The 18,538-nt window shown below is 43.9% G+C and overlaps 1 protein-coding gene across 1 annotated transcript; it reads left to right on the plus strand.

Annotated features, from left to right (window-relative positions):
- Window positions 1-4,823: 4,823 nt before the first annotated feature.
- Window positions 4,824-9,474, plus strand: NR0B1 (nuclear receptor subfamily 0 group B member 1). The gene is made up of 2 exons (XM_059680395.1): window positions 4,824-5,781; window positions 9,230-9,474. Exons 1-2 carry the CDS (start codon window positions 4,824-4,826, stop codon window positions 9,472-9,474), a joined length of 1,203 nt encoding a protein of 400 aa, XP_059536378.1.
- The last annotated feature ends 9,064 nt before the right edge of the window (window positions 9,475-18,538 follow it).

Consider the following 18,538-nt stretch of genomic DNA (forward strand, 5'->3'; position numbering starts at 1 on the left):
TGAGTCAGCAGCTAAAGCCTATTCATTCTTCTACAAAAAGAGTTTTAGACATTCTGGGTCTTCGAAAGGGAAAGGAGGAAGGCTATCTCTTGGGTTTTATCAGCCACTATTCTTCTACAATAGTGTTTGCCCAATATTTACCTTGCAAAATCAGAAAAACACTACTGTCACCTGCTCACTGAAGGAGCTGAATTTGGAGGCATTCCAGCTCTTTTTCAACCTGGATTGAAAATTCATATCAGGTTTCAGATTGTCAAGACTTCCCAGGTCCAGAGCTGCTTGCTGTGCAAAGGTCAGTTTTACAGTTTGATACCGTTTTATCCCCACCTGTACTTCACTCCTACATCCTTCAGTGAAAACTGCATTGCTTTGAAGTTGAAGGTTGCATGCATGCAGGCAGAGCAGCTTTACTCCCACCCTGAGTTGGAAAAGATAATGGGCCCTGCAGAACAGGTGTCCAATTGACCAAGGTCATCAAACAATGACTTGGTGTAAATATCCAAATTGCAGTAGTGGACAAACTCAGCACATGACAGGTGCAGGTGATGGGAGTCCTTTTGTCTAGCAGTCACAGTGGTCTGAGGACATAGAACAAACCAGAGGAAGAAGCCTGTGCCTGCCTGAGAAGGTTATGTCGTCACTGTAACAACCAGTGAGTTGGCATTACTTGGTGCAAATCTCTGCACTGATGTGTTTAGATGATTTTGTTTCTCAGGAGCTATTCATTCAAGGGGAAAACGGAAAGTGTAAAGATGAAGTCCGTTTTCTCTTGACATTTCCAAAGATGAATACAATACATGTGAAGGACAAGCAGGCAATCTCTTATTAGAAGCAGTCAATCCAAAGAAACTAGAAAGTCCTTCAGAGTTGTGAATAGATCACAACTTCAACAACAACAACAAAACCCCACACAAGTAAAAAAAAAAAAAAAACCAGAAGATTCTGCTCCTGGGAAAGAAGAGAATTGTAACCAATATATTACAAGTTCATGGTTCCCAGCACTGTACTGAAGTTTCAATTTGAGACAATGTCTGCAAGTCAAAGTCAAAGACATCTACTATGTTCAAGTTGTGAATGATTAAAGTCACAAAAAATTGGATTAACTTACTAGGATTTTTAAAAATACAGTTGATAAGATGAAAGAGATTTAGAAAAGCCCTTGAATTATGTAGGTTTAGGGTGCATATATTAAAATCATTTATAGCATTTCTCTCCCTAGTTTCATAGTTGAAAAGGCTAATGTAATGTTAAATGCTTAGCTCAATGTTAAATCATTAGAAAGTGAATGAGTATAAACTTAAGTTGCTTTATATTTTCAATGAAGTGAAGAGGTCTGAAACATTTCTGTAAAGGAATATATTGAGAGAGAAAACAACCTTTGAAAGACTTAGAGTGTACAGATGAATATTGATGTAGTTTTACCCCCACTTCACAAGTGTGCAGGCTGAAATTAAATAACTTATTCAATATCATACCTTTAGAGTGAAAGAGCCCAAATTCAAAGACATGTCTTTTGACTGTTAACTCAGTCCTCTTGGTACTTGACTACAGTGCCTCTAGCACCCTCAGCATCAATAAAGGCCTCCAGCCCAACCGCATGGCTCAGTGGTCCACCTAAGAACCAGGAGGTCCTGGTCAAGGCACATGCCCAGGTTGTGGGCTTGATCCCCAGTACAGGGTGTGCAGGAGGCAGCCGATCAATGATTCTCTCTCATCATTGATGTTTCTATCTCTCTCCTCTTCTCCCTTCCTTTCAGAAATCAATAAAAAATATTTTTAATAAATGGCCTCCAGAAATTTCTGAGTCCAATGGGACCTGCTAACTTCTCCTCCCTCCAGGGTCACTGCAGCAATAGTTGTGTGGGAATGCTTGCTCTGTGTCTCGAGTATGAACTATATAGCCTTCTTCTCTTTCTCTAAAGGAATATATTGGCCAGCAAATATATTTTTGAGTACCTACTTTCATGCCAGACATTGTTCTTGTTGCTGGGATACAGAGTGACTTAGTCCCTGCCCTCAAGGAATTTTCATACTAGTGGGGTGGGGGAGACAATTAACAAGCACCAAATAACTAAATAAATTGATCCTATCAGATTCTGATAAGTCTTAGGAAGAAAATTCAATGGGGCAGGGGCAACATAGTTAAAAGTAACTAGCACTGGCAACTTAAGGTAGGACTGAGGCAGGCTGGGTGCTCAGCTAGGCTGGTTGGTGGCTGGATCAAGCAGGAAGACCAAAGAAGCAGCCATAACCATACCCAAAATAGTAGCTCAAATATTAGAAATAGCAACTGATGAGATAACATTTCCAATATAGGCAACTGCTGTGGACCGGGTAATCCATCCAGTGTTTTGAGTTTGGGCATGCAGAAGAAAGGAGACAGCAGAAGAAAATGGACATGCAGAAGAAAGTGAGACAGCTCCCAGGTGGATGGTAAGGGTAGGTTTCCTTAGGACAGATAGAATAATGATGGTGCTGATGTGTAGTATTACCTCTTACACCTGAAATAATTCCACATTATTTTTTTAAAAAGGGGGGGATAATGGTTGATACATCCAACTCTTATGTACCAAGCAATATTTTACATGAATTAACTCATGTGCAAGGATTACCTCACAGAGACCATTGTCCATGTTTTACAAACAAGCAAACTGAGATACAGTAACTTTCTTGTGGAAGACTAAATAATGCCCCCAAGGATGTCTGTGTCCTAATCCTCGGAACCTGTGAATATGTTATCTCACATAGTAAAGGGGCTTTGCAGATGTGATTAATTTTTTTTTGAAATAGAGAGATTATTCTAGATTATAAATCTATAATAATAAAAGCATAATATGCTAATTAGACCAGACAGCCAAACAACCTTCCAGACTTCCTCCCGGACATCCTTCTGGATGACCTTCAAGATGAAGCTGGGACTACGAGGGCCGAGCCCCTTGCTTGAATTTCGTGCATTGGGCCTCTAGTGTAATTATAAAGATCTTTAAAAACAGTCAGGAAGAAGATAGAAGCAGAGTTGGAGTGATGTGGCCAGGAGCCAAGGAATGCAGGCAGTTTCTAGAAGTTGAAAAAGGCAAGGAAATAGATTCTTCCCTAGGGTTTCGAGAAGAAATGCCACCTTTATTTTAGTCTAGTGAAACTGATTTCAGCGTTCTGACCTCCAAAACTATAACATAATAAATTTGTGTTGCTTAAGCCACTAAATTTGTGGCAATTTGTTACAGCAGCAACAGGAAACTAATATATTGCTCAAGGCCAGGGAGCTACAAAGTGCCAGGGCCAGAATTAAAATTGAGGCAATCTGGTGCCAGTGCTAGAGATTTAGCTACTGTGTCACAGGGCCTCTCACAGGTAGAATAAAATTGCAGGTTAAATGCAAAATAAGTGTCTCCTAGATTTTCCTCTTATGCTCAGAATTCCAGGTTTCAGAGAAACTAAAAAGGAGAAAGAGGATCCTATGCCAGTCCCCTTTGTTGCTTCATGTCTTCAGTGCTGGACCCAAGAGATCACTCAATAAACCTCCTATTTTAGAGATGAGGAATTGGAGGACTAATGGGTTGTGATTTTGAAGTTACCCAACTGGTTGGTTAAACAATCAGCTAGTTACACAGGTGTGATGAGGCAGGTGGTGATGTGGAGAAACCAACTGATTTCAGTGCCTGATAGAATTCGAGGAAGGAGGCAAGTGAGGACTGAAGAATCCAGGCTTCCTGAAACCTGTGTTTCTCATTATTCGCTTAGAAAGGGTGGGAGAAGAAATGTGAATTACACTCCTGCCCAATCTATTGATTTCAGAGAGGAAGGGAGAATTAGAGAGAAGCATCCATGATGAGAGAGAATCGTTGATCAGCTGCCTCCTGCATGCTCCATACTGGGGATGGAGCCTGCAACCTGGGCATGTGCCCTTGACCAGAATTGAACCCGGGACCCTTCAGTCCACAGGCCGGTGCTCTATGCACTGAGCCAAACCAGTCAGGGATCACACCTGCCCAATATAATATCTCTAGAAGAATTCAAAGTTCTCACTTTAGCAAGCTTTTTAATCCCTTGTAATTATTATATTTCCAAATATTTATCCTCTTTGACATCCTGATTGCTGCCCCCAGCTCTCTACCACAGCATCTAAGACACAGTGGGTGCTCATAAATATGAATGAAAATGCTTATTATAGCATCCTTAGGCCAGTGTTTTTTCCAAATTTAAGGTGCATGCAAACCCCCTGGGGACCTCGTTAAAATGCAGATTCAGAGTCAGAAGCTCTGGCTGGGGCCTGTGATGAGCATTTCTACAAAGTTCCCATATGATACTGTTTTTCAAAGTCCCTGAAAAGAAGACCTCCCTATCCATATACAAAATATAAGTCATATTAAGTTTGATCATTCAATAAAAGTCTGCAAAGATGGAATAGAAACAACACTTTCCCCTTTTAGGCACCCCCCCCCCCCCACGCCAATAAAGGGAACAAACTAGATGCCAGGAATCAATGGAAAGAGTTGGAACAGTGCCCCAGATGCCTGTTCCCTGTACTCTGCTCGGCTCGTCCCGGGGCAGGGAAGTGTGTAACGAAAGGAAAATGGGAAATGTCCAGGAGTTCTTAGGCCGCCGTTCCTCTTCCATTTCCAGCCTTGAAGGAGCTTCTGCTCCCTTTCGAACCGCCCAAGTCACTGACAAACACATGGGAGTGCAGCGCCTTGCCCCGCTCCACGCCCTCGTCGGGCGGAGGCAGCTGAAGGCTGATGCGCGTGCGTGTGCGCTCCGGCTCAGTATAAATAGATCCCAGGCGGCCGCCACTGGACAGAGCCGGGCTGCGGGCACCGCAGGCCATGGCAGGCGAGCACCACCAGTGGCCAGGCAGCATCCTCTACAACATGCTCATGAGCGCTAAGCAAACGCACGAGGCTGAAGCTTCAGAAGCTCGGGAGGCGCCCAGGGCGCGGGCCCGGGGCATCTGCTGGGGCTGCTCCTGTGGCTCGGTGCCCTCCTTGGGCGGAGAGGGTGCGCCGGGCAGGCGGACAGTGGCGGACCTGTACCGCTGCTGCTTCTGCGGCGAAGACCACCCACGGCAAGGCAGCATCCTCTACCATATGCTCACAAACGCAAAACAAATGCAAGAGGCCCCCGCCGTGCTGAGGGGCGCGTGCTGGGGTTGCGCCTGCGGCGCGGTGCCCGCGGTGGGCAGAGAGGGTCTGGCGCTCCTGTATCGCTGCTGCTTTTGCGGCCAACAGCACCCGCGGGCCAGCATCTTCTACAACCTGCCCGCGAGCTCAAAACAAATGCACGCGGCTCAGCCAGTGGCGCTGCCGGGGGCCCCCTGGTGGAACCCCTGGAGCGGCGCACCGCGGCGGGTGGCCCTCCAGAATCCACAGGTGGTCTGCGAGTTAGCCTCCGCGGCCTTGCTGCGGACCATGCGCTTCGTCAAGTACCTACCCTGTTTCCAGGTTCTGCCCCTGGACCAGCAGCTGGTGCTGGCGCGCAGCGGCTGGGCACCGCTGCTCATGCTCGAGCTGGCCCAGGACCGCATTAACTTCGAGTTCACGGAGACCTTGGAGCCCGGTTGGCTGCAGAGCGTCCTCACCACCAGGCGGCGGGAGACCGAGGGCGACGAGCCACAATCTCGCCCTACTCCGCCGCAGGAGCGTTCGATCCCGCCAACAGAGGCCAGGCTTTTGCCGTCAGCCGCTGAGGTCCAGGCTATTAAGGGCTTCCTTACCAAGTGCTGGAGCTTGGGCATTACTGCCAAGGAGTACGCCTACCTCAAGGGGATCGTGCTCTTTACCCCGGGTAAGGGTGCCGGCCTCGGGCTCTGGGTGTTCTCTGCTCAGTAGAGCATTGGGCAGTGCCTACCAGGACGCGGGGACAGGGGAGCATCCGGGCAACAGTGAAGGAAGGGGACTAACTCAGCACAGTGGGGGGAGTTCCAGAAACTACTCCTTGTGGGTGGTCTGCTGCCAGAAACTCAGCCTGGAGGAGGGGGTGTTTTGTTGAAGTTTGTACTTATCTCTCTATAACTTTCTGTTACTACACAAAAGTGTGTGCTTTTAAGGGATATAGATATTCCTTCTTCTCTAGTATCTTTTTGGAATATATTTTTATTGATTTCAGATAGGAAGGAAGAGGGAGAGAGATAGAAACAATGATGAGAGAATCATTGATCGGCTGCCTCTTGCACGCCCCCTACTGGGGATGGAGCCTGCAACCCGAGCATGTGCCCTTGGCTGGAATTGAACCCGGACCAATTCAGCTTGCAGGCCAATGCTCTATCCACTGAGCCAAACCTGGGCTTTTCTAGGCCCCGGGGCTTCTCTAGTCTTTAATCCAGTGACATAGCTTTAAAAAAAGTTTGTGTTTACTGCAAATTCGAAAACATCTCTTTCTGAAACACAGTTCTGAAATTTACTAGAACCTTTTTGTTGTTGTTGTTGTTGGAGAAACTCTATGAAGGCTGGCAAGAAAGGAAACATTTATTAACAACCCATAGAGAGACCCTCCCCTGGGGACACTGTCAGGCAGGACACTGGACTTAGTGTCCCATAGCTCTGTCTCTGAATGATCATTTTTATGGTCCCAAGTAGCTGGACTATCTCGTCCTCCAAGTGTCTGTGAGTTTCAGGCTAGCGATGGGGCAGGAAAATGACACACTGGGGCCTGTGAGCAGGAACACTGTATTTTAGAGCTTGAACAGACCTTAAAGACCTCTTAATCAAGTCACTCTGTCCTCTACCCTATTTGCAGATTAGGTAGCCTGGTCCCAAGGGACCTTACTGCAAACCAAATGGCCAATGAGTTGTGGAACAAGGGCCTCCTATCTCCTGGGCCTGATGTCTGTTGGGTGCTGGACACGCTCTTCCACACAGTGCAACCAACTCATGGCATAACACCTTCCTGGGGAGTCCAGCCCCTAGTCTCAAGTATGTCCTAATACTAAAGTCATCTTCAACCAGAATCCATCTCAAAGGGTCACAGTAGACATGAAGTTTCCAGGCAGCTTGAGTTGGGATAGTTTTCATAACATGTATTTCCCTGACACTAGGAGTCTCAGGTTATGTCTTACCTCCTGCCTAGCATTTTTTAAAATAATAGTGATATTTCTTTTTTATAACGTTTTAAACTATAGTTTTATTGATTTCAGAGAGGAAGAGGGAGAGAGAGATAGGAACATCAATGATGAGAGAGAATCCTGCATTGGCTGCCTCCTATACGCCCCCTACTGGGGATCCAGCCGGCAACCTAGGCACATGCCCTTGACTGGAATTGAACCAGGGACCCTTCAGTCTAAAGGCCGAGGCTCTATCCACTGAGCCAAAGCAGCTAGGGTGTGCCTAGCATTTTTGAAGGGGTATAGAGCACTATTTGGTGGGGAAATAATTCATTTAGAACTCACATTTCAGACCTAAAGACCTCAGCTCATCCCAGCGATCATTATAGGTCACCTTTTGCTTATATAACTGTTTTCCAAACTTGCCAGTGCATTAGAAACACTTGGGTGGGGAGGGGGACGGGGATTGTTTAAAATCTTCTTAGGCCTCTCCCCTAGAGATTCTGATTCAGTAGCTCTGGTCCAGTCTGCAACTCTGCATTCATCACAAGTGTCCCTGGTGGTTCTTAAGATCACTAGGAAATAGTTTTCTCCCTCCTTCAGCCTCTGCTATTAAACATCTACCATGTGCTTTGTTCTGTTGGAATACAAAGGTAAGATAGGGGCTCAGTTTCCAGAAGTTTACATTTCACTAGTTTTCCTCTTTTCCTCCACCCTATTAGCCCGTCTCTCTCTCCCTCCCCCACCCCCCCTCCTTCCTTATTCTTACTCTGTTGTTTGGAATCTTCCCAATATGAGTTTAGCCAGCTAAGCTAAGCTATTTGTGTTTCAAACACAAATGCACCTGTATTGGAGAGAAAAGAAAAGCCTGTTAAATGTGTGTTGTGTTCTTTCTTTGCTGTTTATCCTTTTTTATCCTCTGATCTTTTTGTTTATTTTTTTTAACTGTGGAGTTTAACTAAACACCTGTTTTCCTCCCTGAATTTATGTTAAAGGCATTTTTTTTTGTGGGGGCTAGGGGGAGCCACACTGCAGGGAGGGGTGAGGTGGAAATGGAAGGGTGTGGCATGAAAGCTGAGGAAAGTGATGTGAAATTTTCAAGATAAAGTTTTAATGATCCATAAATCTAGTCCTGGAGGAGCTTCAGAATTTCTGTGGAGTTTCATGCAAGCCTCTTTTTACTCTAACCAGTGGAATTCAGACCCAGTAAAGTTGGGTCTCAAGCCTGGATAATGAGCTGTAGGTAAGAGGGGATGTTAATATGTGGGCCGGGATCATCAGAATTGGAATATGGATCAGAGATGCTGCTTTTGTTCTAATTTTATTGATCAAATTTGGTATTTGCCTATAATAGGCATGACTCATCTATTGCCATTATTTTTTAAAGGACACTGGTTCTGCTACTCTGTGATGATTAGCATGGTGCTTTTAAAATACTTTCTGCTCAATACAGTCAATAAAAAAGGGAAAAATACTTTCTGTTGGATTTTGTAGAAAAAGAGCTGTTTGGAATGCTCCATAGAATTGCTTTTTTTTTTTTTTTTACCTTTCCCAATACAGAAATTATGGTACAATGAGCTAAGTGGTCAGTGTTATCTCTTAAGTTATTATAGGACTCAAGACTAAAATAAGCCTGCAGGCAAATAATTAAAATGAGACTGTGAGTCATCGTTTGTGGCTGTGAAGTTTACCACCATCAGCTGGATAGTTATTATAATGGTGGAAAATTCCAGGGAGGATGATAAAATATTTTTCATCTAGCAAAACTTCTTGTCATTATACAATGACCTGTTTCCCACAGGTAAATGGCAAAGTGCTCACTTCCTGAGATAATTTTACTTTCTTCATATTTGCACAGATAGTGAACTGGAGCAATGATGCATTAAACTATATTCTACTGTCATAGTGAATGAAGTGTGTGTTTGTTGGCTTAGGGCCAGCAGTTTTTAAGTGTGAGGATACAAACAGTGGATAATAAAGAAGAAAAATTCTATGATGCTTCAGTCTTGAAAGCATTGTTTTTGAAAACTTAGAACTGGCTCGGCATTTATCCTTGCTCTAGAAAGCACTTTATACCAGGAAGCTGGGCTCTTGTTTAGTTTGGGGAGGGGCAGAAATGGATAGATTGAAACAAAGGAGTCTGTGAGTGAGCTGTTAATAACAAAGAAGTTTTTCTCCCATTCTCTCTTCCAGACCTGCCAGGCCTGCGGTGTGTGAAGTACATTCAGGGACTTCAGTGGGGAACTCAGCAGATCCTCGGCGAACACACCAGGATGATGTACAGAGGGTACCATGTCAGAGTCGCTGAACTGAATAGCGTCCTTTTCCAGCTGAGATTCATCAGTGCCAATGCTGTTACTGAACTGTTCTTCAGGTCCATCATCGGCGCTGTCAGCATGGATGATATGATGCTGGAAATGCTCTGTACAACTTTATAAGGCATCTACACAAGTGCAGTTCACAATGAAGCGATAAGGAGTAGTGGGCAAAAGAGTGTAAAATGGCATTTAATAAACTTTCTTATTATTTTTACATGCCATGCATAGTATTTTTGTAATCAATTAAAGAAAAACTTTAGTCACAGACAAGTAGAAAATCCTCTGTATCATACCGGTTCATTGTGAAGGAAAATATTTGCAACAGGTAACATATCTCTGTACATCTTTAAGAGCAGAGTAGTACACTAATAAGCTATTTTCACATGTTTAGTGACTCTCCACTGACCCTGCTAAAATCAAATTTGTACTATTAATCTTAATAAATGTTAAGGTGTTAACTATTAACTTGATTGCAAAAGGTTTCATCAGAATTGAAGACTTACCTCGATGTGGGGTTGGGGGGACAAGAAGAGATAAACCAAAGAACTTATATACTTTGCATAGCCTATGGTCATGGGCAATAGGGTAGTGAAGACCTGGGGGTGGGTGGGTAGGGACTGGGAGGAGGGAGGAAAGGGAAATGGGAGATACATGTAACACTATCAACAATAAAAATACATTTAGAAACATCAAGAATGTCTTAAAACCTAGCCAACATAAACAAAAATTAAGTTATCTTTATACATTATGGCATTTAATATTAGGACATGCCAGTGTCAGTGAGGATAGCCTTATGTCTGGTTTCATTTCCACTTCCATCTGCTGTATGGAAGACTATCTTTGTACCAAGTACAGTCAAGTGGCCGCCTGTAATCATAGGGGCACCTGAAAGTGAAGTAGGAGTTTTTCAAAGTTTTAGTTTGGGATTTTTCTGTACACGGTAAATAAAGTCCAACAAGAAATGCACATTATATAATTCCAGAAAGCTGAACCTCATATAAACCCCCAATTATAGCTCACCTTTTAGATACATTATATATGTAATTGTCACATTGAACAAGTGTGGCACAAAATCATAAAGTGATTTTATTGTTGGCTCCTGGTGTCCCTTTAAATGCCATCTGTAGAACTAGTTCTTCTTTGTCTCTGAATAAAATATATGGCACTAAATGTTTATTCACTTATAGGTAATAAATTGCCCACTAATGATTACTACATCTAGACCCATTGGTAGGAGTCTTCAGCTTTCTTTTGTGTAGTCTGGTGAATCCTATGGACATCTTAGAATCAGGCACCCAGAATAATTCAGCAAATAAAATACTTGGGAATACAAAGGTAATATGTCAAAACATACTAAAAATGTTAAATTTTAAAGATATTTTAAAATGTGGCATAGGTGCTTCCTTATCAACACATTAAATACTAAACTATCTGGTGGCAGATCTACCTTAATGTCAAAGCAGTGATCAATATAATTGAAATTTCAAAATAACCTACATCTATAAAGTGATAAGAAAATAACTGAGATTTTCATTGCTTAATATTATAAAAATGTGTAAGAATAGCCCTGGTTGGATGGCTCAATTGGTTGAGCATTGTCTCATGCACCAAGGGGTCACAGGTTCGATTCCTGGTCAGGGCACATGCCCAGTTTGCAGGCTCGATCCCCAGGAGGAGGTTGTGCAGAATGCAGCCAATCCATGTTTCTCTCTCATCGATGTTTCTCTCTCCCCCTTACCCTCTTCCTCTCTCTCTAAAAATCAATAACAACATTACAAAAGAGATGTGTAAGGATATATGGCTGGACACCAAGGTGGGGTCTGGAGGACTCCACATGCTCTCCCTCTCCCATGAGGAGTCAAACAGAGCGCACCCTTCCCAGCAGCAAAAACTCAGCAGCATGTGTGTGATATTCTTGCCTAGGGAAGCCCTTTGAGATTTATAGTTTAGGGTTTTTATTAAGGGCTAGTCATATAGGCACTCTTTACCTAGCATGTACAAAAATTTCAAACACACAGATAAAACAGGTGTTCAGCATAAGTCCCATGGTTTGCACAATCTAGGCACAGTGACTGACTCTAATGAATTGGGGAAGTGTGGGAACACTCTCCAACTTGAAGTTCCCAGAAGTCAGCCAAGGGCCAACCTCGCAAGTGGGCCATTCATACTAAGGATCGCAATCGCAGTTTTGCTCTGTTAATTTGCGCAATCTACTCCCTTGGCCCTTGGCCTAGGTGTCTTGACAGAATTATTATCGGTGGGACCCCACACAGCAGGCTGAGTCCAACCTGCAGTATTGATCTCACTTACACCCTGTACAGCCGTTGACTTTGACAGCTAAAACACATCTTATTATCTATAAAGGTCTGTCTTAGAAAGACAGCTGGCAGCTTCCTCTGTAAGTTTCTCTATTAACCTGGCCTGAGGCATCCATTCAGGCTCAGCATAGCTCTGCCAGGGTCACGAAGGTCAGGCACACACCCAAGCAGTGCCATCCCTGAAGGCACATGGGGGCACACACGTCACCTGGAAACAAAGACATAACTCATATCTTTCTTCCATCCTCCAAAAATCTATACCCCAAGCAGGAAGTGCATTGAGTAAGCAGGACACGATACCAGGACCTCCCATGTGGCTTTCCACCATGGTTCCTCCTGGCCCGGGGTTTGAAGTTAAGTCCTTGCTTTCAGAGGTACCGCCTGAGGAAGTCAGTTCCAAACAGCTCTGTCTGCAACTCAAGTCCATCACCTGCTAAGTGTGAACAGCATGTGGAGGTATTCTACGGGACTGTGCAGAGCTGGCCCACCCCTGCTGCTTCATAGTCACAGGGTCACATGCCATCTGGGCTCCGTGGTCCTTCTGAATCTGAGTGCTCACAGCAGCTTGAAATGGCAACACAAGTGTTTTTCTTCAGAAAGAGGAGAAAAGCCCTGGCTGGTTTGGCTCAGTGGAGTGAAGGGTCTCGGGTTCGATTTTGGTCAAGAGCACATGCCCAGGTTTCCTGCTCGATCCCCAGTAGGGAGCGAGCAGGAGGCAGCTGATCAATGTTTCTCTCTCATCATTGATGTTTCTACATCTCTCTCCCTCTCTCCCTCTTCCTTCCTCTCTCTAAAATCAATAAAAAATATATTAAAAAAGAAAGAGTAGAAAGCTTCCAGGAACAGATATGAAAACAAAGATAATTAATGTTCTGCCCCTGCCCCTGTGATTTCCCGGATGCCAGGGTTTGTTACTGTTGATGTTGTTGTTACAAAGCCAGTGTGTCCAATTCACTAATACTATCTTTACAATTTTTCCTAATCATTTCATTTTTTGCCCAGACCTTTCATCTGGAAGGGATGTGTGCCAGATGGACAAAAACATTTTCACAGAATAACATTTTTATCCAACTTAACCAGAAAGACATCATATTTTGGAGAACTGGTCAGAGCAAGATCCTAGTCTTTTGATATTTAAAAAAAAATGTATTTACATAACTCCTCCTCCCCCATGCCTCTTGTCCAGATCATTTATCCAGTGAGCAGCCTGGAAACGATCAATACCTTTCAGGCGACAGCTGCCTTGAGTGATCCAACTGCCTTACTAAGGTGTGTGCAGCAGGAGAAAAGTGGGGGAAGTGGAATCATTGTTGCAAACTGCAACTAATCTGAAAGGCTCACATCAACAGCCATGAGACATCACACCACCCCAGAGGGGTTCCAGAGCCCCTCAGTCAGAGGTGGGTGGAGGGGGTACATTCTCCCAACTTGCAGATTTCAGAGGAATCACCAGTTAGGACTGCAATCAGGCTCTGCATCAGAACTATAGCGCCCATCCCCAGCTCCATTTCACAGGGTTCTATTTGAGAACTAGCTCTTACCCTAGGGCAAGCATGTCAGACTCAAAGGCCAACATGGGCCAGATAAACAAGGTTTAAGTTTATAGGAACCACAAAAAAACCCCACAACAACAAAAGCTTCAATTTTCATAGAAAAGTAAGTTTATTTTGATAGAGACATGCTGAATACAAAGGGCTAAAATAAATGAGTCATTGTTAACATAAAATAATAGAACATTTTAATGAAAATTAATATTTTTTCTTGAATGTTAACTTACCAGACACTGAATAACTGCACAAATTAATAAGTGTAATGCAAATAAACCTATTTTTCTTGTTCTCTGAAAGTGAAATATTTCCTGTTGTGCGCACCAAACAAGTCAGTACAAGACTAATGATGTGGCCATAGGATGCTAAAATATTCGCTGCTAGTATTAGTGAGAGAAATGGTGTGCCTGCGCTTACCAGGTAAGGTGCATAAGGGAAGTGACTGTAACCCGATTCTAGTAATCAGTCACTAGCGAATGTTGTAGTTTGTTATTAATAATTATGTATAACAGGATATTGTAAAAATTAAGTTACAAAATTTTTACTAACGTTTCTTACTTCTATATATATATAAAAGCCCAGTGACCCAAAGAGTGGAACGACTGGAATGACCAGTCGCTATGATGGGCACTGCAGCATCCAACTATCCTGATCCAGGCACCGATTGGCACCCCCAACCACCCGCGGCCCCTCCCCCCAGAAGGCCCTGTCCCCAATCGCCCCCCCGACCCTGATCAAGGGCAGGGCTGGCAGCCAACCACTCACAGCCCCTTCCCCTGTTCAGCTACGGCCCCTCCCTCTGGCCTGCCAGCCCCCCATAGGCCCTGACGAGGGGGGGTGGTTCGGCTGGCCAACCTCCTGAGATCCCTCCCGCCAGCTGGCTGGCCCCCTGATAGGCCTCGTTTGCTGACCAGGACAAGGGACCCCACCCGTACACGAATTCGTGCACCAGGCCACTAGTACCATTATATTGGCTGGGCTGCAAAAATATTCATTGTGGGCCTCATGCAGTCCAGGGGCCATGAGTTTGACATGCTTGCCTTAGGGCATTTGCAAGTGACTTGGCTGAGCCAGCCAACATCCACATGTTTTCATAGCTGCTGATACTGATAAAGCCCATAGCGGGCTGTATCAGGTTTCAGCGTGGAGTCAGGTCCCGATCGTTGTGAAGTCAGTAGACCCCAATTGCCAGCAGCTCTTCCTGAGCAGCGGCAAAGCTGAGACATTGTAGAGCCAGACACGTGTGTTCCAAGTCCAAGGGCTGAGTCCTTTTCACCTTGTCAGTCTTGGGGTCCAAATTGACCCATGCGAAAATATACTCATCAGGCCAGAAAATCATCAGCTTCTAAGAGTAAGAAATCTGATTTTACAAAAGCTCATTAGCAAAATAAAAACTATTTTCTAAAATTCCCAAAGTGGACTTTATCTGGAGGTTGGTTCCCTTTTTCCAGAGACTCCAATAGACAAAACCAGTAACAAAACATCAGTTACAGCACCTTATGTCCACTAATAAGAGTTTAAATTCCAGCCCAGCTGGTGTGGCTCAGTGGTTGAGCATCGACCTATGAACCAGGAGGTCACGGTTCAATTCCCAGTCAGGGCACATGCCTTGGGTTGTGGGCTCAATTCCCAGTGTGGGGCGTGCAGGAGGCAGCTGATCAATGATTCTTTCATCACGGATGTTTCTATCTCTCTCTCCCTCTCCATTCCTCTCTGAAACCAATAAAAATATTTTTCAAAAGAGTTAAAATTCCAGTCCACACATCTGTAACAAAAAACAAGGGCGATATGTCCCATTGACATGTTTTTTTTTTCTCTTTGCAGTTTTCCCTGGTTGAGATGACCTCTCTAGCATTTATAGAATTAAAAGCATAGTAACATTTTACATTAATTTTTATCATACATCCAGATGTAATAGCCAGAAAATGCAAAGCTGCGATTTAAAATTCCTTTTTTTTCCCACTGCAAGTTTACTCAAAACCTTAGCAGTAAAGTCACCATTTATAGGGTTCACATCCCAGCTGCTAGGAGAGCCTAGCTAGTTGCAGCGAGGCTGAAGAAATGACTAGATTTTCCCCCCTCTTTCTTTTCCTCTCTGGTTTAGCCTTGCTCCAGTCCTGGGAACAGATTTAACCTTTTTCCCCTCCCACTTAGGGGAGAGAGCAACTACAAAATAATTTTTGTGTTCAGACCCCTTATCTCCTACCAGAGAAGGGAGACAGACAGTCAAACAAACAAATCATCACCTGGACTGTGGCTATTTTTCTCACTTTATCCTGAAAGGCCCAGAGCAGCCATTGAGCTAACAACTTGTATCCATGTTGTTATGCGGTGAGCTGAATCTCCTATGGGTAGATGTATCATTTTGACATTCCATAGTAACTTTTACCTCTGACCACAGACAACAGCTCATCAACTGCTTTGTACTATGGGTGACCCTCTCCCCCACACGCACACATACCAGGATTTCATCATTCCCTGCCCCTCGCTCTTTCTCCTCCCTTTAAGTAATGCTGTAGCTACATTTCAGTGACTCAGGGTCATTCTAGCAAATCCCACCATTGTGTTGGAGGTCCCCAAGATCATCCCACATTCAAATATTCGCTAGAAGGTCTCACAGCACTTGCATGTAGTTGTGTGATGTAATGAGATACCAGCTCAATCAGAAGAGGGAAAGTCAGAGTCTGGAGGAATCCAAGAGCAGGCTTCCTTATGTTGTCTCCCTCCCATTAAGGGTCTTTCAGGGTGCATCTTCCCCCTCCCCCCAACAAAAAGTAGCAACATGTTTATAACATGTGTTCCTAGGAAAGCTTATCAGAGACTCAGTGCCCGGGGATTTTATTAGGGACTGGTCACACAAGCATGGTCCATCTAGCATGGACCAGAATTCCAGACTCTCAGCCAGAAAGCAGATGCTTTGCACAGTGACTGTCCTCTGAGTAAAGAATCAGAACACTCCTGACATCATAGTTTCCAGATTGACCAGGGGCCAACCTTGCAAGCAGGCCTTCCTAAGGATAGCACTCTCAGGCTTGCTGTGCTAACTCTTTCCTGCACAGGTACTGCTGATACTACTGTGTTGTGTTACGTGCATTCATCATTAAAGGAGAGACTAAATTTCAGCTACAGGTTCATGAAAATGAATATGTAACATTTTTCCCTATTCAAGTTCATGGAACCCCTGATTTCTTTTCCCTGGCTTCTCAAAGAGAGAATAAGTCTGTTGATTACTGATTCAGAACCATGTAAGTTAATAGCTCATCCCCAGCCACCCCTCCCATCTGAAACTTTCCCAAGTTAACTGCCTGCAGTGGCTTTAACATTGTTTTGACATTCCATAGTAACCTTTACCTCTTACCACAGACAACAGCTCAGCAGGGGTTTTAATATTGTTCCTGATCTTGTAGTTCTAGTTTTACTTCCACATCTTCTACCTACATTTGCAGACACCCACAGGGCTGGAGGACATCAAGGAGGAAGAAGTAAGGGGAGCAGAAGAGTTCGAGCCTGGCTGATGCTGAGTTTGTAGTTGTCTCTGCCCTTGGCAGATGTTTAGAGTCAACTCTTCTTGTTGTAGTACCTGCATAGATTATTTGGAGAACTCACCATATTTCCCTTATCCCTGCTCTCTTGGCATCTCTTTTTCTTGTAACTATATCCATATTCCTTCTAGTCTTGCTTCCCTTTCTTCAGATCCCAAATATCTACCTCTCTTTGCAGTTCCTTCTACTGTCTTTTCACCCCATTAGGCAATTCTTTTGGACAGATGTAAGATAAACCTATGGCAGCGTACATGTTCTCCCCCACCCCTCCATACCTCCCTCCCTTCCCCGCTTAAAGGAAAATGCTCACTTTTTGCTTTGGCAAACTTTGAGAATGTAAGCTGCCCAACCCAGCCACCTGCTCTGTACTCCCATTCCTCGTTCTACCCAGACTGTTGCCCTTTGGAGTTCCAGGTGAGAGTCGGACACTAATGCATGATGTTCCCCAAACTACAATGGAAACAGATTAGCTCTAAAGTCATCTCCTTACAGTCCTTTTGTTGACTTGAGTTGAAAGGGAGAGTACCTCTGCCACTCCACCTGTGGGGTGTCTGCAATGCACAAATGGCTTGACTCAAACATTCCTTTCCCCTTCCCAACTCCCATACATTTATGCACTTAATGTGGATGAGGAATTAAGAATCATGTAGACTTTATGGGCCTACATCATGATTTTAAACCTCACTCAGCATCCTGTTTTATTTGTGCCTCAGCAGAAACTTGCAACAAAATTCTATTTTAACATCTAGTTACTAATATGCATTCATTAATGCTCCTCCCCCCCCAAACAGTTGAACCTGTTATTGGCATGTAAGTCTAATGAGAGTTTTTTTCTTGACATATATGATAATTTATTTCAGTCTTTTTCTTGATTGTATTAACTATGACCCTCAACTTGTTTTCTTTCATTTCCATGTTGTTTAATTTTTTCTTATAAGATATTAAGGGCAAAGGGCAAGAAACTAAATATTTCACAAACACTATGGGCTCACTAAGATGGCAAAACTTTAGAAAGAGCAACTGTGGGCTGGCAGGCAACACCTTCATGAGAAAGCTCCAAATATTTTCCCATCAGGTGATGGATGAAAGTCCACATCCAGCACAGGAAGGGCAGTTCTGGTGCTCTAGTGTATACTTCACCGAGGTGCTAATATCTGTGAAGATTAGTTTTGTTTATAATAGTCTTTTAAATTCCTAATGCCATATAGAGGTTCACAACTTAGTTAGAATTACGAAATTAGATTTCCTTCCTTTCCTCCATTCCTTCCTCCCTTCTTCCTCCCTCCTTTCATTCCATTCTACCTCCCTCCCTCCCTCTCTCCCTCCCTTCCTCCCTTCCTTCCTTCCTTCCTTCCTTCCTTCCTTCCTTCCTTCCTTCCTTCCTTCCTTTTCTTCCTTCCTTCTTTTCTTCCTTCCTTCCTTCTTTCCTTCCTTTCTTCTGAATAATACTAATCACTAAGAAGAGGTGCACTGAATAGTTTGTCTCTCCTGAGGAATAAGAGACTTTTTTAATTAACCTTGTTAGGGGATTTTTCATCTGGATATATGACTTTGGTGGAATGATGGAGGTGAGAAGACCTGGCAATAGGTATGAGGTTTTGGATAAAAGCAAACACACCTTCTTAGAAATTCTGTCTGGGTGGCTGCAGTGACCCCACTCTTTTGCTGTACTATTTCTTTCTGTCATTGGTTGTGTCCCCTGTAACACTATAATTCCTTTTCCTTTTGACTCATTTTCATCTTTCAGTTAGATTATGTATGATGAAATATAGCCACT

The sequence above is a fragment of the Myotis daubentonii genome, chromosome X (assembly GCF_963259705.1).
Source record: "Myotis daubentonii chromosome X, mMyoDau2.1, whole genome shotgun sequence".
Taxonomy (NCBI): domain Eukaryota; kingdom Metazoa; phylum Chordata; class Mammalia; order Chiroptera; family Vespertilionidae; genus Myotis; species Myotis daubentonii.